Genomic DNA, 24,634 nt, shown 5'->3' with positions numbered 1-24,634 from the left:
TAAAATGATAGCAATAAAATAAATATGAGTTCAAGAAACTAACATTCTCAGAGTAAATGACACCATATACAGTGGGGAAAAGATTATTTGATCCCCTGCTGATTTTGTACGTTTGCCCGCTGACAAAGAAATGATCAGTCTATAATTTTAATGGTAGGTTTGTTTGAACAGTGAGAGACAGAATAACAACAAAAAATCCAGAAAAACCCATTTCAAAAAAGTTAAAAATTGATTTGCATTTTAATGAGTGAAATAAGTATTTGACCCCTTCGCAAAACATGACTTAGTACTTGGTGGCAAACCCTTGTTGGCTATCACAGAGGTCAGACGTTTCTTGTAGTTGGCCACCAGGTTTGGAGGGACACATCTCAGGAGGGATTTTGTCCCACTCCTCTTTGCAGATCCTCTCCAAGTCATTAAAGTTTCGAGGCTGACATTAGACAACTCGAACCTTCAGCTCCCTCCACAGATTTTCTATGGGATTAAGGTCTGGAGACTGGCGAGGCCACACCAGGACCTTAATGTGCTTCTTCTTGAGTCACTCCTTTGTTGCCTTGGCCGTGTGTTTTGGGTCATTGTCATGCTGGGATACCCATCCATGACCCATTTTCAATGCCCTGGTCCTGATGGTACATTACCCCGTCCATCGTCCCTTTGATGCAGTGCAGTTGTCCTGTCCTCTTAGCAGGAACCCCCCCCCCCCCCCCCCCCCCCCCCCCCCAAAGCATTATGTTTCCACCTCCATGTTTTAAGGTGGAGATGGTGTTCTTGGGGTCATATAGGCAGCATTCCTCCTTCTCCTCCAAACACGGCGAGTTGAATTGATGCCAAAGAGCTGGATTTTGGTTTCATCTGACTTCAACACTTTCACCCAGTTCTCCTCTGAATCATTGGCAAACTTCAGAAGGGCCTGTACATGTGCTTTCTTGAGCAGAGGGACCTTGTGGGCACTGCAGGATCTCAGTCCTTCACGGCATAAGGGGTTACCAATTGTTTTCTCGGTGACTGTGGTCCCAGCTGCCTTGAGATCATTGACAAGATCCTCCCGTGTAGTTCTGGGCTGATTCCTCACCGTTCTCATAATCATTGAAACTCCATGAGGTGAGATCTTGCATGGAGCCCCAGTCCGAGGGAGATTGACAGTAATTTTGTGTTTCTTCCATTTGCGAATAATCGCACCAACTGTTGTCACCTTCTCACCAAGCTGTTGGCGATGGTTTTGTAGCCCATTCCAGCCTTGTGTAGGTCTACAAACTTGTCCCTGACATTCTTGGACAGCTCTTTGGTCTTGGCCATGGTGGAGAGTTTGGAATCTGATTGCTTCTTGTCTTTTATACAGGTAACAAACTGTATAAGATTAGGAGCACTGCATCTTGACAGACTTCACTAGTCAAAAACAGTGTCTAATACTTTCTAAATGAAATGAAATTAAAATAAGTGCTGAAACACACAGGATCCACTCCTAAGTGGAAGCGAGTATATCAAATGCTTTATAATGTGGAGACCGGACAATTATTTCGTTGAGTAGAGTAGAATATCATTGTATTATTAGCATTGTATAAGTAACTCAAAAATGAATGTTCTGTAGTCATTTACTCCTGATTTTATTATAAACTAGTATTACATGTTTATCTTTGGGACACAAACGGAGATATTTATTAAATATCTGATTGGGTAAGTTTACAATAGCAAAAAAGGTCTGATGTCTTTTATCAAAGAGCACACACGGAAGTCACTTTCAAACTAAGTGTCTTTCTATTGTTCACCGGTGAATTCGTGTGAGGAACTTAAACCTGCTGTGAAATCTGTGTTGGGAAATACTTTGACCTCATGCAAAATTCTTCATCGCATGGATTCCTATTGAAATGACAGGATTTTACACACTAAAATTCTCTGAGCAACAAACAATGTGTCCGCATTTTGAGTATAATTGAAATCCATTGCTTCTAGGGTTGCAACAACAAATCACCAAAGTCAGTTTTTATCAGTAATAAAAACAATTTACAACAATTTCTTTTCAATTAATTGCATCTGCCCATCTGGTCATGTCAGTTTAGAGAAATTAATAACATATTTCTATGGACAAAACGCATATGACATATAGAAGAGGACAGAGAGAGCTGCTGCTGTAAAAGTGCATGACCCAAGTTGTCCTGTACGTAAGAATGCTTTATTGCATACTTGACAGATATTTGTGCTATTTAAAGCATTTGAGATGTTTTCCTCCGTGCATAACTTACATTTCACAGTTATATCCTTATCTGTAAATGTGAAAAAGTCATGCTATTTCCATTTTGCATAAAGGCTTGTCCTGAAAGCTAGCAAATCTCTGTAAACTTCACAGACTTCACTGATTGAATGTCAGTGTATTTTTATTTTTTTTAAATAAACAGTGGTTTACGGAACAAGTTGCTCTTTCTTTAAATACATTTAGTTATAATTTTCTTAGTGACAAAAATCTACCTCAGCTTATGCTTTGAACTATAGGGAGCCCTTTTACATTATAAGGTTACAATTAACAACTTAACCCAAACTTAAATTTAATTGCTATTTAAGGTGTTGTTGTTACACAGGTTACATGTACTTACTATTAAAAATATAAAAAATATAGGAGTGCAATAATTCTACGAGAATGAAGTCGAAATTCTACGAGAATGAAGTCAAAATGTTTTGAGAATAAAGTCAATACTACGATAATAAAGTTGAAATACTAAGTTGAAATATAGTTGAAAATTTAAATTGTAGAAATTAAAGTTATAATATTTTGAGAGTATAGGCAGGGCTCGAGTTGAGGGGGGATGGCATCCCCCTGGTTGAAAAAAAAATGACAAAGTATCCCCTCAATACAACCACTGCCCCCTTACCATCCCCTTTGGATTATTAATGTTGTGTATTATGTAAAACCTATGCACATGAAATGTTAAAATTCTCACTTATCATTTATGAACTAAATAACGGTGATTGGCCAATCAGAATTTGGTACTGTAACAAGCCGCGCACGAGCTGAAGCAAGTTTTAGTCATTTTTCACGCAAAATGTTTCAAGCGCAACTTTTAGAGTTCTTTAAAAAGAAGACAACAGAAGGTTGATGATTTTTTCAGATAATTTTTCCTTGATTAGAATTGAAACGCACTGCCCTGACATAGGTTATTGTGCTGTATGTGTGACTGTGAGGGATTGAGAGACAATAGGAGAGCTTACTTGATCCGACTTTGCGAAAAACAAACAAACAAACAAAAAAAGAGTCCAAAAGTATTCACTGCGCAATGAATCCTATTAGAATGCCCTTATAATTCCAGCAATGAAACAAAAAATATTCATGAGTTGTTTTATTTTTTTCACAAGCATGGACTGACTTGTTTCTTTTCTAATTGAATTAGCTGTTTTGAATGAATCGTTTGATTTGAATGATTCAATAAACCATTTATTAAAACGGGCACTTGTTGCCACCTACTGGTGGTTTTATTGTTATATTTATTTATCCATGACAGGCTTAAACCTGCCAAGCTGCCAGCACAAAAACACATTCAGCAAAATATTGTTTAATTATTAATATTAATCAATATCAAAATTATCAATATCAATTCCTCCATTTTAGGAAAAATAACGTATAAATAATAATTAATTTAATAAGGCTTATTTTTCATTAAATAAAAACCTTTTTAAAAATAAGACAAATTTTGTAATGTAAAATTAGCGATTCGACCATTGAGTCTATATTGCGCATGCAAATGGCCCGGATTGAGAGTACCTGGAGAAGTTGCCAGGCTACTGGAATTGATTCGAATATTGTTGCATCCGAACGGTCGCATCATTTTACTGGGATGAGGAAGAGTCAATTTTAAGGACTCGCGGAAACGGCTTAATATCAAGAATATGATATTTATTAACAGACTGAACAGGGACAATTTTTTTTATCTCAACATCAGCTCACACACCCAATTGACATTCCTTTGGGGGGCGCTGTAGCTCTCTTATTGAACGCTTTTTATTTATTTACTTTTTTTATTTTTTTATAATACACTACAAATATATGTGGGATTATTAGCAGAAATCATACCATATGTCATACTCGCGGGGACAGTATGAAATATTTAATGTCTTCCATTGCAGTAGTGTGCCACCCCCCCAATAGTAATAAGCTTTTTGCTTTTGGTAGCCTACTTTTAATTTAAAACAAAGTCTCAGCTTTCAAAATCAGTTTTATAGCGAAACAAAGACTATGTGTCTTACAATAATCTTTAATGTGGCGTGACAGATCGCTGCATTTATGTGAATCAATTCATTAAATTAAAGCCTTAAATTCTTTGTGAAAATTCCACCTACTCCGCAAAAACGTCCAAACTTTCATTCCTCACAAGCAGCAATAAAACGTCCTAAAGGATGAAGTGGACTCCAACTCGATAACATAAGTTATATTGTTGTCTTTTCTGAGGTAGGCTGTATAACGTTAAGTGACTATTCACAAGCTGTTTTATTTATGGTAGGCTATAATACAGTGAATGATTGGGCATAATATTTAACGTCTTCCATGCATTGTTTGTAGCGCACCAGCCACCCAGTAATTGCAATAATTTTGTGCTTTGTTGATTTTAATATAACACAGTTCAGCTTTCAAATTGTGTCAGTTTTATCACTGAATCCAAATTATAAATGTGTTTTTCCTCTTTATTTTAAGTTTATAGCAAGATATAAAAGTGAAGGAACATCAGAAGGCATGAAAAATAAAAACAGTAGGGCCTATAGCCTAATTTATAATGAAAATACTGTCTCGTTATTGTAATCGGAAAGATGATTGACTCACATGCTGCTTAAACTGAAGGGAATACTTGTAATATACATATTCTTTGTATTCCGCTATAAAACTGACAGATTTTGAGACTTTGGAATATTTCCTGGTGCTCCCAATCCGGGCCTCTTGCATGCGCAAAAGGCTAGAATATACTCTCAAAATACTTAAATCTTTATTCTCGAAATATTTCGACTTTATTCTCGGAATTTCATCTTTATTCTCGAAATATTTCGACTTTATTCTCGTAGTATTATGACTTTAATCTCGTAATTTTTTTTTTTTTTTTGTTATCAACATTTTTTATTTTTCATACCCAACACAACATAACATCAAAAAAAACAACCAAAAAAAAAACAACAGACACATACTCAACATCTCAAAGTGCAGTCATAGGGAGGGAGAGAAAGAAGTACAAAAAAACAAAAAGAAAACACAAAAGTCACTCCTCCATACAGTCACGTATTTCAAAGAGAAAGCACTGCCAAGCATCAATGGTAGAAGGCTTGGCTCCATTGATTCGTGCTGTTGTACATTCATTAGTCACTATTTGCTGGAGGCTACGGATCCAATATGTTTTCCCACACATATGCGGTGTAAACCAGTTCTGTATTATGGTCTTCTTCGCAGCTGTAAAACCAGCAAACAACATTCTCTTTTGCATTGAACTTATACAGAGACCAGAATCATCATTAAGAAGACACAAACTTGGGTTAACTGACCAATCAATTTGCAGTAAGGATGATAAAACCAGGTTTACATGTGTCCATAGACTGCTAGTGATAGGACATTCCCAAAACATATGCAGAAAAGTACCTGATGATGTAGTATTACATATATGACAGTTGAAATTTGGTTGTAGTTTCATTTTGAATCTTTTGTAAGGAGTTATGTATGCTCTATGAATGACTTTGAGGTGAATAAGACGATGAGCCAGATTTTTAGACGTTAAACTGAGATTAGACCACACCCAAGAGTTTTTTTTTTAACGTGGCACAAAAATGCCATCGTAGATATTTGAAAGCACCAAAACAAACACGCCCATACCCCAACAGAACCTCGCCCCTATTTTAAAATCTCTGCCCCGCACGTACGTACACAACCCTGGCATAACGACGATCGCGGAAACAAGCGAAGATGCACACAAGCATATTCAAACAAAAGTCAAAACAGATAAGTTGTGTGAAACAATGCAAAATCAAAATTACTCTCATATCAAAAAGAAAAATCAACGCAACCTCGGCGTCCGATTCAAGCCCTTCCTGCTCCTTGAGTTTTCTCCACCGCTGGAAAGCTGCTCCGATATTCACGCGGGTTTTACCTCTTGCCTGGTCGTAACCCTTCTTTTTAATGTTTTGTTCCTCTTTTTTTAATCTTCCAATTCTCTCTATCTATAGTCGATCTGCTAATATTCGTCTGTGCTCTCAAATTGAGCGGTCTCTTCTCTCAATCATTAAAAGACATGCCCCTTACTACTGATTGGCTACAAGTGTGTTTTGGGACTCGGTCCGACACTGTGGTCAAAAGTGTTTTTCAAAAATAGCTTAGTGCACCTTTAATACATTTTGTTAAAATATTTCTTGTTAAACATTAAATGTAGGTTTAAAAATGTAGTTTTCTTTCAGGTCTTGCATTATGAAAAATAAAAGAGTCACTTTATTTGCATAATGTATAGCATAGCCTACATAGATGCATTCACTATTTGTTTTCAGAGCCTTCAAATTGCACATTGTTTGGAAGACAACATTGGGCAGGATGTGGAAATACATTTTTAATAAAAATTATTTTATGTTACATACTAGGAATTAGTGATATTATTTTGATTTTTTTAAATCAGTTTATTTAAAGAAATAATCGACAGATTAATCGATTATGTTAGTTGCAGCCCTAATTGCTTTATTCACCCGCTCTTTCTATGTCACATGATGTGATCTGTTTTGAGCAGGTCCCTGTTGGTGACCAGCCTGAAGATATCGAGATTCAAGTCCAAGAGATGATTCTGTCCTACATCTCCAACCCCAACTCCCTCATCCTGTGTGTCTCTCCTGCAAACTCTGACCTCGCCACATCGGTTGCCCTTAAACTGGCACGAGAGGTGGACCCAGATGGTGAGCGACATGCAGGGAATTCCAGATGTTGTTATTACACATTGAGCAGCACTGTGGGAAGGGAGTGTATTCATTGGCTGTGTGCGCTCAGGTCGCAGGACTCTGCTGGTGGTGAGTAAGCTGGATTTGATGGACGCGGGGACAGATGCTCTGGAGGTGCTGCTGGGCCGGATCATACCCGTCAGACTGGGCATTATCGGTGTGGTTAACAGGTCAGTTACCCTATTACCTCTTACTCTATCTGGATTTTAAATGTAACTTTTAACATACAATTTTAGATCCAAAATTCAGTCTCCAAAGCAACAGACTGATAGTTGTTATTCACTGATAATCTTCCCTTGTATGGGGCCCTATGATTTCCGCAATACGGAAAACGCGGACAGAATCGCAGAATCCAGTCATAAAAATTGAATTTTCTGTGTAAATTTACTTGGATGAATTAATCAAAAATAGGTCATGAATCAAATCGCGATATGGACTACTATCTGTAAATATTATGCATTGATACAATATTTTAAATTGTTCTCTGATATCTTCCACTCTCCACACAAACACACTAGGTTAACATTATATTGAGCGGCCATGTAAAGTTGCTACTACATACATCTTTCAGATGAAAAGCCATATTTGAGGTCGATAATGGATGTCCTGCCCGAGTGTATTACCACATAGACCAGCCGTTAACAATCTGTCCGTTACGGACTGCGTCATTCCCGCCCAGTCCCGCTGACATTTTTTCCTGTCCCGTCTCAATCACGTGATTCGTAGAGATTTTGTTTCCCATCCTGTGGGATTCCCGTGACCCTCGGGATTCCCCAAAATGTCAGCCTCTAGTGACAACAACTTTCACAAATGAGATTTGGGAGGTGTTAGTAAGTTTAATTTGCTGTATTAATTTATTTACAAAATAACAATTTAACATGTATTAAAATACCTATGTTATATGCATATTTACTTTTGAGTTGTAAATATTAATTTTTATAAATATTTCATATTTCAGCACCCTATTTTCAGTTTTCAGCATATTTTCATATTAATTATCTATCGTCAATAAATTGTAATGTTAATGCTGTAAAAGCACATATGGAGAACTCCGTATATCATGTACGTTTAGCTTACTTTTAAACTGTTTATTAAATATCCTCAAGAAATTTGACAGACTGGATGATGATCAGATCAGATCTCTGTGTGGAGCACTGGCTGTTGTCAGACTCCTTGTGCAAACAAACATCTCACTGGATTATTACAATTAATGGCTAAATTAATGTTGGAAATGTAAACTGATATTTCCTACTGACACAAAGATAGAAATAACTGACTTAAAACTATTTTTAGCTGGTGAAAATACTAGTGTTCTAATTATTTTGGCCACCACTGTATAAGTAATAAAAAGAACAGCATTTATTTAAAATTGACAATTTAAAAGTTGTCTGTAACAATTAAATTTTTTTTCTGTCACTTTTAAACAATTTAATGAGTCCTTGCTTAAAATGTACTTAAAGGTGCCATAGAATGCATTGATACAATATTTTAAATTGTTCTCTGATATCTACATAGAAGGTAGGTGGCTTAGGGAAGGACAAAAACTCTCTAGAAACTGTTTTACATGTGCATTTACAACCCTAGGATTTCTCCCTAGAATGAAACGGTCTGTTATTGGCTTATTTGGAAGGGTCATGATTGGCTGTTTCACAGTGCGGCTCAATGTTGAGCTCTGCTCTGATTGGCTGTTTCACAGTATGGCTCATTTCAGTAGCTCACACAGCAGGAAGGAAACACAGATATATAACACACGCAGATATATCGTTGGGTAATTATACTGTAAATAAAATGAGGGCATCAGGGAGCCGCTATTAATATGCTGGGTACTGAAACTGCTTTCAAATGCACAATCGTTTTTTAGTTTCACTTTCACTTTTGAGATTCGCGATCACACGAACTCTGTTTATACTATGGAGCGGCAGTACTTACCACACATTTTACAAGATCAGATGCTTGTCAGTGGTGCTCTGGATCTGTAAATCATTCGCCATCACCCTCAGTCATCTCTCCTTACTCTGTTTATGTGGTAAGTGAAATCGTATGTACTGTAATGTAACAGGCTACCGTTAGCAAGAAGCTATCCATGTCTCTTTAGTGACTTGCGTTATTTTATTAGAGCGCTTTATTTGTTTCTGTGCCTTTCTGAATACAGACACCAACCCATCCCTGCACTTCACATCCCCTGCACAGCCTGGAGCATAACATTTATTTCCATGATCTGCCATTTTCACTGTTGTCCTCGCATGTTTCTTCACAATACCTGCAGAACTTCTGATGGTTCGGCTGGTGGCTGGCCTAGAACATGGGCGGGTATATGCAAATGTTGGGGGCGTAACTATTATTGATCCCGACTGTTACGTCACAGTTGGTGTTATGTTCTGATTCACCTATTTTTCAGTGGTCTTTTTTATTCACGAGATTTACACAAGAAGGAGGAAACAATGGTGTTTGAAGCTCACTGTATGTCATTTCCATGCACAGAACACTTATTATTCAACTATGCCAAGGTAAATACAGTTTGCCATTCTATGGCACCTTTAAAAAAATTCCTACCTAAAAAAAAAAATCCCAATTAAAAAAGAAACACCTCTGAACTTTGACTGTTCTGGGTTTTTGTTGATTTCTGTGAAAAAAATCGTGGACACCTCTAGGACTTTTAGCAACATGGGTGGTCATGTGACCTCGAACCTGCACCAATTTGGACCTGCAGCAACATATTTCACATTTTTCAAAAATGCAGAGTCTGTTTTTTTCTCATGAGGCCGAGTAGATCATTACAGAACTCATTTACATATGAAGTCCTAGAGGCAGAGCAGCAAAAACAGCCTGCTTAAGCATAAGGGTCAGCGAGAGGGTGGAAAATGACCATGTAAAACTGCATCACAACATGCACATGAAACCTTGAATAACATTTTAAGTGCACCTCAGGGGGAAAATAAAGTGCTACAGAAGTGCAGCACGCGGCGCTTTTGACTGCAGTAGAAACTTAATCAACCATGTAAAAAGCGGTGTAACATTTTAACAGTGTAATTTTCTCACATTTCGAGTTTCTCTATCATAACCCAAAGCAGCAGTGACTGTAATATTCCCTACGCTGTTATCCTTTCCTCTCCCTCCCTGTCTATTCATGCACTAGCACCCAAGGGTACCATGTCTTCCCGCTATCAGCTACCGGAGAGCCGAGTTTGAGATAAATCATTGGTTTATTCAGCTTTGGCTTTTTGCAGTGACACTTTTCATTTCTCGACTCTCGTTAAGTTAATCAGACGTAGCTGCGGGCCGTCTCTTCGGTATTAACCTACGCTCTCTTTGAGGATTCAACCGCGAGCAGTCAAACAGGAAAGCACTTGAAGATTTCCTAAGAGAGTGTTTATGGAAAGCAAGCACTGGCGACAAATAAAAGATGTGTTCGGTACAATAGATTAGTCAGTCATTTTCGTTTTATCAGTAGTGTTTGCTAAGGGAAGCATCAGTGTTACTGTTGCTCATACTTGCGGTCAGAGGTTCAAACTAATCCCTGACCTTAAATATTAAATTTGTGCATGCAGTGGTGTTTGCGCAACAGACATAAATGATTCCTCAAATCATGTATTATTGATAATAATACGCGTAACTCCGATTGAAAGAAGAACCTGTGCCGTATATAGAGAACAGAATATCATAAATACTCGGGATAGTTACAGGGATTCATGCAGTATGAAAAAGTCTGGATATTCTTAGATATGGAGAAATACATTTCCAGTTTATTGCCTGTATCTTTTTTCTAAAATATAAAACGGAGTATTTCTAAAAATAAATTGATATTTTAAAAAGCAGAGTGGAGGAGTCACGTGACATGCTCATGAACCTAGTCACACTTGAGTAGAGCTCCGTACATTTGGCCTCTTTTTGCTGCTTTTTTCGTTTTGTTTGAAGTTTTATTCATTGGTTGTGCTTTACCTGATGGCATGCAGTCATAAACAGCAGGAGTTGTCTCCGTCGGCTTCTCCGATTAAGAAGAAATCCAAGACGCCGAACTCAAGCGATATGATGGACAAGATGGCGAACACTGTTGCACACTTTGAGGACATTCCAAGAACCGAGTTGACGGCAATGCGGAACGACTTTGCTTCTCACTTGTCAGTTGTTCAGTCGCTATGCTCTAAACTGGATCTTCTTACAGGGGAGATGAGAGAACAAAAGTAAGTCGTCGCAGATCACTATAGGCGCGTTGCCGCGCTCGAGCAACAGGTTGTGGACTTACAGGATCGCAATAGGCGCAGCAATCTGCGTCTGGTCGGATTGCCTGAAGGTTCCGAAGAGGACGACCCTATGGGCTTTTTGAAAAGATCGCTACCGACGTGGCTCCCGTCTCTGGCGGGCAAAGAGATTGAAGTGGAGTGAGCGCATCGCGTGTACAAAAGGCTCTCCTCAGATCGCACTAAACCACGGGTTTTCATCTTTAAACTGCTGCGGTACACGGACAGGGAGCTCATTCTGCGGGCCACCAGACTTCATGTCCCGGTGAGAACTTCCGACGGAGCAACGCTGTCTTTCTTTCTTTCCAGATTTTTCTCCGGTCACCGCAAAAAGAAGAAGTGCATTTGCGCCAGTTAGGAAGGAAATGAGAAGCTGGCATCCAGAATTTTCTGCTTTATCCTCTTCATTCTCAATCAAGGTGAACCTAAAATGCTACACTCCCCAGAAGAGGCAAGAGTTTTTCTCAGATCCCTTTCATCCACCAACTCTCAGTGGACTTCAGCTGAACATTTGCTCTCTAATCGGAGAAGAGATGCTCTAAATGGTTAGGTGACTGTGTCTTTCACTTGTTCACTTTAATGTTCACTTCTTAATTCATAATTCATTGTGCATACAGTATCGCTTACTGATTATGATATTTTATTTGTTTTAGTTGTATTCTTTATCTCTCCTTTCTTTCAATTTTTTTTCTTTTTTTTTTAAATAGAGATACTACCTAGTCAATATGTGACTATGGGGCCAAATGTTGGTGCTTCAGTAATGTGCAGGGTTTTGTTGACGCCACGGACTATATTAAGGGGTGCTGGCAGATCAAGGTTTGTTCTTGGTTTGATCTGCCATAGTTCATGGGAATGTGTGTTTTTTTTTTTTTAATGGTAACGGGGAGGGTGGGGGGTGGTTTAATGGTCGACTCAACTGGTTTTATTTTCAAACTTGTATTTTGTCTTATTACGCAGTAATTCTGTTTGATACCTATACCAAGTGGATGCTGCACACTGGTGGTGGTTGAGGAGAGACCCCCCCGCTTTGGGCGTACAGCAATACACTAGGGCTGTAACTAACGATTATTTTGATAATCGATTAATCGGACGATTATTTTTCGATTAATCGATTAATCGGATAAGTTTTTTTTTATTCAGTTTGATTTTTTTGTTTGTTATAACTAAATAAAACCCTAAATCAGGGTATTTATGTGTCAAAGTGTACTTTAAAAAGTGCAAAAGCCACACATTGAGTTTTACTAATATAATCTTTAATTTTTACATTTTAAACCTTAAAACACAAAAGTTTGTCCAGTTTTTAAACAGTAAAACTTCTTTAAATATCCTAAATATAAATAAACAAAACAAAATATTGAGTTGTGCTGCTCATATAAACTTCACATTATGAAATTAGGACACAAAGATGTTTGTAATAAGATATTAAGCAGCGTATTTTGTTGAAATATCAAAATTATAAATAATAAACAAACAAACGTTACTGTTTGATACAGAGGTAGAATGCAGAAGAAGAGGAAAACTGTCACTGTTCAGTGTTGGTCATAAGAACATGTTTCTTATTCACTCTTCCAAAACTTTGAATTGGAATGCAAAAATGTCAGCATGTCCACATGCTCTGGGCTGAGGCTGGCTCTCTTTTTGGAAGCTATGTTACCTGCAGCGGAAAACAGACGCTCAGATGGTGTTGAGGAGCTTGGGATACACAAGTAGGATTTAGCTAATTTTGCCAAGGTGGGATATTTATCTTTATTATCTCTCCACCAATCCAAAGGATTTTCTTCCTTGGCTAGGGGCCTCTCACCAAAGTAAGCCAGGACTTCATTTCTTATTTGAGTGTTGAGGTCCTCCTCAGCTTTCTCCTCTCTGCTCTCTTCGTCACTGCTGTTTCCAGCCTCAAGGAGTGAGTCAAGCAAAGATGTTGAAGGTTCAGCTGCGGTTCTTATGGTTGAGGTGGTAATTTGCTGTTGCACCATCTCCCTTCTTGCTTCAAGTGCTTTAGTTTGCACTTTAGCTTGAACAGTTATAATTTGCTCAGGTGACAGAAATTTCAGTCTTCTGAACCTTGGGTCCAGAGCAGTGGAGAGAACCACAGGATTATCTACCTGATCAAAGAGTGTTTCCTTCCATCTGTTTTGAAGCTGCTCAACTGCTGTGACTTGGAAGGACTTCACTGAAGCTGAATCGTAGGCTGCACCTTCAGTGGACTTCAAGAGCCCTTTCACAAGTGGAGGCAAGGAAGAGACTGTTATATATTCCTGCCCACTCATAAAAACAGTAGCACATTCAAATGGCTTAAGAGCAGTGCAAAGCTCTTCAAGCAGACTCCACTGGTCTGGTTTCAAGTCAAGATAGCGTTTGTCTCTGTGAGTGAGGGATGGGTCAGTGTTACGTTCCACGTGGACTTGTGTATTGTTTTTTTTTTTTTGCGCTGTTGTATGTTTCCATTCATACCCGTAGGTTGTGATCATTGGCTGTTTCGTTGTAGGTGACATCACTACGCCACGCGTCGGCGCTGACGTTCTACCAATTCGCTGACGCTCTGCTGGATTTAAAAGGCCATAGAGTTGCAATAGAGTTGCAGTTACAGGCCACCTCTGTTCAATCAGTCTGTTAATCATGTAGAATGTACTGTTCCATCTAGTACTTACATCCTGAACAAGTTTATGCTCAGGTGTGCCCATTTGTTTCTGTTTGTCTTTCAGCTTGCTGCAGGCTTGCTCACTTTTTTTTAAATGCTCCACAAGACATCTTGCAGCTTCAACAGCTCTTTGAATGCCTGTGTTCTTTAATGCAGCATTAATCACCAACTGCAAGGTGTGGCCAGTGCAGCGTATACTGCTCCACCCATGTTTCTCCTCCAGTAATTTTGCAGCAGCCACAATGTTCGCACCATTGTCATGTACAATGGCACAAATTTTCTCAGAGGGGATTTCAAACTTGACTGCTACTTCTTCCAACCACTCTGCAATGTTGGTTGAGGTATGTCTGTCTTCGAGTGGCATGGTGGTAAGGCAGACAGATGTCATCTTCCAGTCATTCCCAATGTAATGGCATGTAATGCCAAGGTAAGCTTCAGTGGCAACACTTGTCCATATATCAGTAGTTAAAGCCATTCTACTGTTGGTGGTGTTTATAGCACTCTTAATTTTTTGGAATGCCTCCTGATACTTCCTCTCCATTAATTTTGTGAAGTGGGTCCTTGAGGGAAGAATGTATCCTGGGTTGAGTGTGCTGACCATTTTTTTGAATCCTTCATCTTCCACCATTGACATTGGCCGCATGTCAGTTACCAACATATTAAGTATGGCATCTGTTACAAAGGCTGCTTGTTGAGGAGTGCATGGGGGATTTCTCCTCTGAACAAACTCACTCATGGTGAGCTGTTTCTTTCTGAAATAAAAAAAACAGCATTTGAGTTTGCAAGGAAAAACAATTTATGTGTAAATCAATATTTGCATTGTTTTAAATGATAATTACTGTTGGCAAGTTGACAACCATGATTAATGTAAAAAGAAAATCAAAATTATATACAACATATTATGTTTTAACAATTTTTGGTAAAACAAATTTACACAGACATGATGTTCAGATGTGAAGATATAAACCAAAACATCTAAAATATATAATCAATAATTTTTTTATTTAAAATTAAATTAATTATAAGGATATACTGATAAATTAGATATAGAAAGACTGAAAACAAGCGTGTGAACGTAGTAGAGCCGCAGTAGATCGCGTTTGAAAAGCAATTAAAACTTTTTATTACATGGCTTGGTTGAATTCCAATGTAGAATGCGGTCGGTGTGTTATTTCTTGATAACAGACCGCACGATGCAAAATATAACACATCGTTGCCATGAAAAACAGAGTGTTGCTATGGACGCAGAATTCTAACCGTAGAGACGGAATGGACTATTTTCTTTAGCGGAAGCAAAACAATCGTTTTTAAATCAATAAACTCAGGACAGGAAAAATTATGCATTCGCTAAAAACCACTGACTACAGTGACTAAAAAACAATCTTTTATTACTGCTGTTATTAACTGCCTTTATATTTAATTTGCCTTTAACCATTTAATTTAACCTATTTCTGCGGTAGAGCTATTTTAATCCATCACATATGTTGCGAGCGAACTGCTATTGAACTGATTGCGCAACCTGATGCTCGAGACAAAATAGATAGTGTGACTGTCCCGAAGTTGGTAAACAAAGCTGTTTACACAGTAGTATTGAATTATTAAACCAGACTATACTATTTTCACATCTTCATGTAATGAGGATATACAGTTGCTTACCGTGCTGATGTTTCACCTTCATCCGTGACACCAACGTGTTTCCTCTTCATGTGTTCGTGCATCACTGTGGTACTTCCATGCCACACAAGCTCAGCTTTGCATAACTTGCAGATTACAGTCTTATTTGCTGCATTTAATGTAAAATGCTCCCATGCCTTAGATGACTTGGGGCGCACACTTTTTTCTGCCGCCGATTGATCTGTCCTACTCATTTCTCTCCGATTAACGTTACTCTCTGCCATTTCGCGTGTGACTGTTGTCATGAAAGTGACGTCATCAGTAACGCTCCCCGTGACGTGAGCAGACCAACTAATCGACAATGACATTCGTTGACAACGATTTTCATAATCGATTATTATCGATTTTAGCGATTAGTTGTTGCAGCCCTGCAATACACAATAAAGCGCTATATAAATGCATCATTCATTCATTCATTCTATGACTGACCTTAATATTCTGAGTTGTAATATTAATGGGCTAAATGGCCCTCACAAACGTAAAGGTTTTCTGGATTTTTTGCGAAGAAGAAAGATTGATATAGTGTTAGTTCAAGAATCCCATTTGAGAGAGGAGGATATACACAGGTGTAATAATAAGTTTTATAAAGTGGTATCTCACTCATCTTCGGATACTAAAACCAAGGGTGTATTACTATTTTAGATAAAATATTACTATTTTAGATAAAGGCTGTGATACAGATGGTAGAATAACACGTATAAAAACAATAGTGGCGAATAGGAATATTGTATTTCTCTCAGTTTATGCCCCTTGTACTCCTGACCCTACTTTTTCTCTGTTTTGTCAACCTATCTCTTGAAGTTTTCAGATTTTGAAATTGTATTGGGTGCAGATATGAATTCTGTAATGTCTCATATCCTAGATAGATCTGGACCAGAGGAATCACTCTCAAGCTTTGTGTTCTGACAAACTTCGGCAATGTGTAACCTCATCCTCGTTGGTGGATAGTTGGCGTTTATTAAACCCTTCTGCTAAGTCTTTCACTTTCTTTTCTGCTACTCATAAATCCTATTCGCGAATTGACTATATTTTAATTTCTACTTCTTTATCTTCAGCTGTTCGTGATGCCGATATCTGTTCCTTATCTCTGTCGGATCATGATGGAAATTTGTGCAGATTATCTCTGATCCCTCGGCCATCTCGTGCCACTAGATGGATATTTAACCCTAAATATTTTAATTTTTGCAGTCAATTCAGAAATAAATTTGCTGAGTTTATTGAAATTAACCAAGGTTCAGTGGATGATCCTCGAACACTTTGGAATGCAGTGAAAGGGTTTATAAGGAATAACTAAATTGTATATGCCTCTTTCCTTCAGAAAAACCGACACAAAAAGATAGTCGAATCACAGCTCCAGAATCTGACTAGAGATAATCAGCGTTGTTTCTTAGACAATACACTCAGTAAAATCATGGCGGTTAGGTCCAAACTCAATTCATTACTGAGATCCAGGGAAGAATTCCTGATCCAAAGATCCAGGCAGGATTATTATTTTCAAGGGAGTAGACCAAGCCACCTTTTAGCCCTAAGATTACGCAACAGTGAAAAGTTTGCTAATATTTCAGCTAATATACCCAATCTGGGCTCATTATGACAGACCCAAAAGACATTAATATTGCCTTTTACTCTTTTTACTCTAACTCTATAGTACTTCTGCTGATGGTGACCCTGGCTCTTTTGCATCTTTTCGGTCCAACCTTGATTTATCTAGGCTGTCAGATTCAGATTCGGAATACCTGGCTGAACCGATCTCTCTTCAGGAGCTGGAGTCAGCAATTCGATCTATGAACAAGGGGAAATCCCCAGGGATAGATGGCATTCCAATCAAATTGTATTATACTTTTTGGACGGATTTAGGCCCCCTCATGTTAGATATGATCAATTTTTCAGCTACTCGAGGCTCATTTCACCCATCTATTAATATAGCTGTTATTTCTCTCTTGTTAAAAAAAGATAAAGATCCGACTTCCTGTTCTAGTTACCGGCCACTTTCTTTGATAGGGACTGATGTTAAATTATATGCTAAAGTACTATCTCGTCATCTAGGGAAATATATGAATAGGCTAGTTCATGATGACCAATCTCGCTCAGCTTCGGATAACTTACGCAGGTTATATCATATTAATTCAAATAATAGTTTGCCCTCTCCTTGTGCAGTATTATCTCTAGATGCGATGAAAGCTTTCGATCAGCTAGAATGGAACTATTTATGGGCGGTTCTACCGCATCTGGGTCTGGGATCGAGTTTCATAAATATAATAAAGGTTCTGTATCCCAATCCAGCAGCCACTGTTCTCAGGTGCTGTTCGCTCTAACCCATTCTTTATACACAGAGGTACTCGTCAGGTTTGCCCGCTTTCTCCTCCGTTATTTGCCCTATCCTTGGAACCCTTAGCTCAAGCGGTCCGACAATTTGAAACTATTACTACCATAAATATCCAGAATGCTCATCATCATATTTCTTTGTTTGCTGATGATATCTTATTGTTTTTGGAGAAGCTGTCACATTCCATTCCTCATGTGTTGTATTTATTTGATCATTTTGCATCTCTCTCTGGGTTTAAAATTAATTGGAGTAAGTCTTGTTTACATCCCCTCAATTCTAAAATTGATTCCATGTCCCTTTCTATATCTATTCCATTGGTTCAAAACTTTAAGTACATGGGGATAGATGTTTTTCCCTCCCTGCAGGACATCGTCTCAAAAAACTATAATGGTATTCCAGCCAAAGATTTGGAAAATTGGTGTCGTCTTCCTACTTATTTTCAGGCGCGTATATCGGTGATTAAAATGAATGTTCTCCCACGTATTGATTTATTTTCTTCCATGATTCCTCTCGCTCCACCGGTTGGCTACTGGAATAAACTAGATGCATGTGTTTCACGGTATATATGGGATGGGAAACGTCCTTGTATTAAACTGACTACCTTACAACGATGTAGATTACATGGAGGTCTTTCTTTCCCTAATTTTAGACTGTATGCTCAAGCCTTTTCCCTCCGCCCTTTAGCAGTTTGGTTTGATCCTGACGCTTCTGTGTCTTGGAGAGCAATTGAGGAATCTATTGTTTATCTGTATAAATTGAAGCATCTTGTTTTTTCGGGAGTTCCGCTTAGGCAGTGTAAATCTAACATGCGCTAACATGAAAACTGTTAATTCATGGCATTCAGCTTTTAATGTTGTCTTCTTTTCTAAAATCTTTGTAAAAATGATTTTATTGTTATTTGTTTATCTATTAATATTAATTAATATGTGTTTATTATTATTATTTATGTTATTTTATTTATTTATTTATTATTTTTAAGTCTACCAAGGGGTGGGGTGGGTTTTAAGTTTGTACAGCTGCTTTTTGTTTTGTACTACTGTTCCACAAAATAAAACTCAATAAACAGTTGTTAACAAAAAAAAAGAAAAAAAGCAGAGTGTTTGATGGCATTTGGAACAGTTTAATGATTATTTAGTGATCATTTAAAGGAACAGTTCACCCAAAAGTGAAAAGCTGTGTTTGTAAGAAACAAATCCATCTTTAAGATGGTTTTTAACTTCAAACTGTTGGTTCCAAGTTTAAATAAACTCTCTCCATCCGTAATATTGCTTTCTTCAGTGAAAAATGTATCTTGTCTGAATCAGGAGAGAAATATGCACAGATCAAGCACCGTTTACAAGCAAAAAAATTTATGAACAGATATGTCCTTGGATTTTGATGCGAGGGACAACGGGAGATGGACTTTTTCACTGGAGAAAGCTTTATTGTGGATTATTGATATTTTAGCTGGAAGCAGCTGTTTGAAGTTTAAAAAATACTTTATTATGAATCTGGAGTGGTGTGGATTATTGTGATGTTTTATCAGCTGTTTGGACTCATTCTGACGGCACCCATTCACTGCAGAGCATCCATTGGTGAGCAAGTGATGTAATGCTAAATTTCTCCAAATCTGTTCTGATGAACAGACAAACTTATTTTTGAGTGATTTCCTTTAACAAGCCTGAATGAGTTCAAGGCGCATATTTTCATTACTCAAAACTGTTTTTCTTAAACTTTATTAAATGAATGAGTGTGAGTACCTCAAACCGACAACATATACAGGGAGTGTGTGCATCTTTTAAATCAGTACTGTGCTGTTTGGTGATCATGCAACAACAAACCATGATTGGAAAGAAGGAATATATGCAGTGTTATATAGGAATATATAAAGTGTTTTTGGTTTCTTCTTTACTTGTAAGCACATTATCACTTTGAGAAAGCTAATGCATTCAGTGAGTGGATCTGCACTGCAGATGACTGCCCTATTGATTACAGATGACTACTATATAATGCTGAAAATAATGTCATATGGGCGAATACTTTATGATTGAGGTTACTGCCTGATAATCTTCACTAAATATATAACTGACATTATTATACTAGAGTGACAATATTATGAATTTAAAGTATTTAAAATGTATGTAGTGAGTGCAAGTGTGAAAGTATACCTCATGTAATCCATAAAAGTAATAGTTTAGCATTGCAATTTTAATAAAATACTGTGCATTGAACTTGTCTGGGTTTGGTGTAGAAACCCTGCAATAAGCAAATACACCAAACCCACTGAAACACCCTAGCAACCACCTAGCAATGCCCTAGCAACCATTCAAAACACGTTTTCTTAAGAAAATGTAAAAATGTGTTTCATTCCTAGTTAGCATGTGCAGAGTACTTCAGGCTTTGTTAACAGAAGCAAAGGTAGAAACTTGTGTTTTCCAGTAGTGGGCAGTATACTAACAGTTTTCAGTTTAGCTCTATCCTCTAAGAATGCACTGCAGATCTTTGAGGAAACTTTGAGTTCAGTAAGGTTTGTTTTTAAAAAGAATTTAATATTTTTACTCAGCAAGGATGCATTAAATTTGACATTAAAGACATTCAAAATGTTATAAAAGATTTGAAATTTTGGTGTGAACTTTCTATTCAGCAAAAAAAAAAAGGAAAAAAAGGCAATCACTGTTTGCACAAAAATATGCAGCACAACTGTTTTCAACATGGGTAATAATCAGAAATATTTCTTGAGCAGCAAATCAGCATATTATTATGATTTCTGAAGCAACACGTGACACTGAAGACTGGATAAATTATGCTGAAAATTCATTTAAAGTATATTAAGATAGAAAATAATTTTTCACAGTATTTCTGTTTTTACTGTAAATTTAATTAAATAAATGCAGCCCTGATGAGCATTAGAGACTTTCAAAAACTGTACAAACCCAAGCTAGTGTCCTTGCTGCTCAGTCAATAATTTTACAGTCACTGAATTTTTTTGTCATTTATTTATTTATTATAATTTCTCAAAAGATTGCTTTGAAAGGTTCCTGATTCCTGAAAAGAAGAGACCAAGGCTGCATAACATCATGTTTAATGATCTAGAACAAATTCAAATGAGCTTCAGAGATAACCAAGTAAATAGATGTGATTTTTATGTTTGTGCCCTACCACCGAATCACACACACAGAGGATTATGGGATATTATAAGAAAGAAGCAATAGATACTGCCTAAAACCTACATGATGAAAGCATCTTATCAGACAGGATGTTGAGCAAACTGAATTTGGATGCGCTCTGGTGCCTTCCTACTTCTTTTATAATTTTTCAGGCTTCGATCCAATTTTCACTGCCCAGTCCTATAATCCTTTTTTTTTTTTTTTTTCCTTCACCAGGAGCCAACATGATTTGAACACCCAAAAGAGTCTCGCCGACTCCTGCAAAGACGAGCAGGTGTTCCTGCAGCGGCATTACCCATCATTAGCCTCCCGCTGCGGCTCGCGCTACCTGGCTCGCACCCTGAGCCGACTGCTCATGCATCACATCAGAGACTGTCTCCCGGAGCTCAAGACTCGAGTCACGGTGCTCACCGCCCAGTACCAGAACCGACTCAACAGCTACGGCCAGCCTGTGGAAGACCAGAGTGCCACTTTGCTGCAGATCGTCACTAAGTTTGCCTCCGACTACTGCAACACCATCGAAGGCACTGCCAGACACATCCAGACCTCTGAATTGTGAGTACCTGCACCACCATTAGGATGTTGTTTCTGCAAATCAATCTTATTGCCTCTAAAGGTCTTTCTACATTAAAGGCATAGTTCTCCCAAAATTAAAAATTCTATCATCATTTAATCAGCCTTCACTTCACCTTGACCAAACTGTTGACGGTAGCCATTGACTTTCATAGTATTTATTTTCCATACTGTGGAAGTCAATGGCTACTGTCAACTGTTTGGTTACCAACATTCTTAAAAATATTTTATTTCAGTAGAATAAAGAAACGCATACAGGTTTGGAACAATTTGAGGTGAGTAAACAATGACAATGTTCATTTTTGGGTGAACTGTCCCTTTAAGAGCAAATGTTTATTACCACAAACAATATTTTGAATCATTAAGAGGTTTGCTTCCCAAAAGCATGATTACCCAAGCTATGGTAACAAGTTCCATCACTACCAACATAGTTCAACAATTTGATATTTCAAGAAACTATAGTTAAAATAAACATCGGAAACACTCACAGTGTCATAACTACAGCTCTCAAGCTGACATAAGATGGATCATGTGACGAATTAAACATCACATAAAGCAAAAAATAGTCAAGTAGTCCTCAGATTCTGTGGTTCTGTGATTAGTAGTAAATCTCCATCACATGCTTTCAGATGGAGCGGCATTTACTAAACAGAGCCGTAGTTCACTGACAAGCTACGCAATATCGTGTTCATAATCACAGGCGATACATCGCCGATAATGAATGCAATATTACGTAGCTTGTCACATTTTGCTCCTCATGGTTGCAAGCAGTCAGTGTAGAAAAAATTTCTTTATTTTTAATTGCATTTTCATGACTACCCCCCCCCCCCAATGATTTTGTTTGCCCATTTTTTTTTTAATCTTACTGTGAATGATTCATCCATGTATGTTTCAATGTTTAAAAAGTGTTTTAACCTTGTAATTTTTCAGGTTAAAAATGCAGGACCATATAATGTCTTATATTCAGTTTTGATCAAATTTAAGGGCATAAAAAGTCTCAAGAGTGTAGCACTATTAATTATAAGACTTAATCATTTTAAGAGGACTTTGACCCCAAAATTAAAATTGTCATCTTTTACTCACCCTCCACCAAACAGTTGATGGTAGCCATTGATTTACAAAGTATTTTTTCTATACTATGGAAGTCAATGGCTGCCGTCAACTGTTTGGTTGCCAAAATTCTTCAAAAAAATATATCTGTTGTGTTCAGCAAAATAAAATTAAAACTGATACAGGTTTGGAACTAGTGGATGATGAGTAAACAATAGCAAAATTTACATATTTGGGTGAACTGTCCATATTTGGGTGTTAAACTTGGGGACTGAAAAACAGAAATCCCATTGAAAAGTTTAGTAAAGCCGGCCAGTTAGACTTGAGCTTGTGATCTGAGAAAGCTCTTGCCATTTATGAGCGCAATAATCATCAGACAGTCAAAGAACAGCATTTGTGAAGCCACTTAATAAAGGTTTCCTTCTTACACCATGCTATTGAGTTTGACATACTGTCATTACCACGGCTACTTTCCTGCTAAATCTTTTTTTCTGTGACTTCGGCAGCGTCTCAGTCTGTCACTTTCACACTGAAACTCATGACAGATATCAAGCACACCATGTTTACTTTGCCTGCTTGGCTGAATCTGACAGGCAGATAATCTGCGAGTCTGTCCAGCTCCTTATTTACACCCTGTTCACTGTTGGATGAAATGCTGTTCATCTCTCTTATCTGGCTAAGTCCACACCAGCTATCGATTAATTAAGTGCCTTGTATTGACGTTTTCTGGCTGAACGTTTGGGTCCGACTCCAGTCCTGTGTGCCAACGTGCCTGTGAATCCCAAAAGAGCTGCATGATTTTTAATTTTCATGGATTGTGTGTGAATTTGTTAATTGCAGGTGTGGAGGAGCTCGCATCTGTTATATATTTCACGAGACGTTTGGAAGAACCCTGCAGTCTATTGACCCACTTGGAGGACTCGCTGAGCTAGACATTCTCACAGCTATTCGAAACGCTACGGTATGATATTTGCATGTTTATGCATGCATGTGTGTGTGTGTGTGTACAGATAACCATATACAGTACTTTTTGAAAATCTTTGTGGATCTTCTCAACTTCCTTTTCTCATTTTCTTCGAAGTAAAATGAGCAGTTTCTGCATCACCAAACTGCATGGCTAGTGACAAATATTTTCTAATAAGGTTTTTCCGAGACACAGTGTTGTGGTACAATGCATAGCATTCATGTCCTCATCCTGATGATTTTTTGAAACAAATGCAAATGCAAATAGATGCTGAATTTAAAAAATATATATAATAATTCCAGGCCTCCAAAAATTCTACATTTTTAGAATAAAACAAATCTTTAAAAGTCATTGAAAATGCATGGAAATGTCTGTAGTGTATAACTACACTACTGTTCAAAAGATATTTGTAATGTTTTAGAGTGAAGTCTTTTATGATGACTTATTTGATAAAAAAAAAAACTGTAATATTGTAAAATATTATAGCAATTTAAAATGGGTGTTTTGCATTTGTACATATTGTAAAATGTAATTTATTCCTGATGCAAAGCAGAATTTCTGCATCATTACTCCAGTCTTAAGTGTCACATGATCCTTCAGAAATCATTCTAAGATGCTGATTTGATGCTCAAGAAACGTTTCTGATGATTATTATTAATGCTGAAAACAGCTTCGCAACTTAAAGTGATAGTTCACCCAAAAATGAAAATTCTGTCATTAATTACTGGCCCTCATGTCATTCCAAGCCAGTAAGACCTTCGTTCATCTTTGAAACACAAATTAAGATATTTTTGATGAAATCTCAGAGCTCTCTGACCCTGCATAGACAGCAACGCAACTGAAATGTTACCAGACCCAGAAACATAGCAAGGACATCGGTAAAATAGTATATGTGACATGGAATCAACTGTAATTTTACGAAACTACGAGAATATATTTTGTGCGCAAAGAAAACAAAAATAATGACTTTATTCAACAGTTCTTCTCCTCCTCGTCATGTCTGCCGTGGCGCGCCGCCATTGTGGAGACCATTTCAACGTAAGCAGCAGAAAGTGCATTATTTGTGTCACATGGACTATTTTACCG

The 24,634-nt window shown here is 37.6% G+C and overlaps 2 protein-coding genes across 3 annotated transcripts in view; both read left to right on the top strand.

Annotated features, from left to right (window-relative positions):
* Positions 1-24,634, top strand: part of LOC306849172 (uncharacterized protein) — a 419,330-nt gene that overhangs the window by 374,965 nt on the left and 19,731 nt on the right. The gene's annotated exons all lie outside the window — the stretch shown is intronic.
* LOC306849170 (dynamin-1-like protein) overlaps positions 1-24,634 on the top strand; it is a 38,716-nt gene that overhangs the window by 3,760 nt on the left and 10,322 nt on the right. For both annotated transcript variants that reach the window (XM_079384026.1, XM_079384027.1), the window contains 4 exons: positions 6,735-6,897; positions 6,989-7,109; positions 21,178-21,516; positions 23,425-23,545. In XM_079384026.1, the coding sequence (XP_079240152.1) occupies positions 6,735-6,897; positions 6,989-7,109; positions 21,178-21,516; positions 23,425-23,545 (744 nt within the window). The remainder of the gene's footprint in view (positions 1-6,734; positions 6,898-6,988; positions 7,110-21,177; positions 21,517-23,424; positions 23,546-24,634) is intronic.

Source organism: Barbus barbus (assembly GCF_936440315.1).
Source record: "Barbus barbus genome assembly, chromosome: 29".
In the NCBI taxonomy this organism is placed as follows: domain Eukaryota; kingdom Metazoa; phylum Chordata; class Actinopteri; order Cypriniformes; family Cyprinidae; genus Barbus; species Barbus barbus.
Note: the sequence above shows the minus strand (reverse complement) of the source record. Positions and strands in the feature narration are given on the sequence as shown.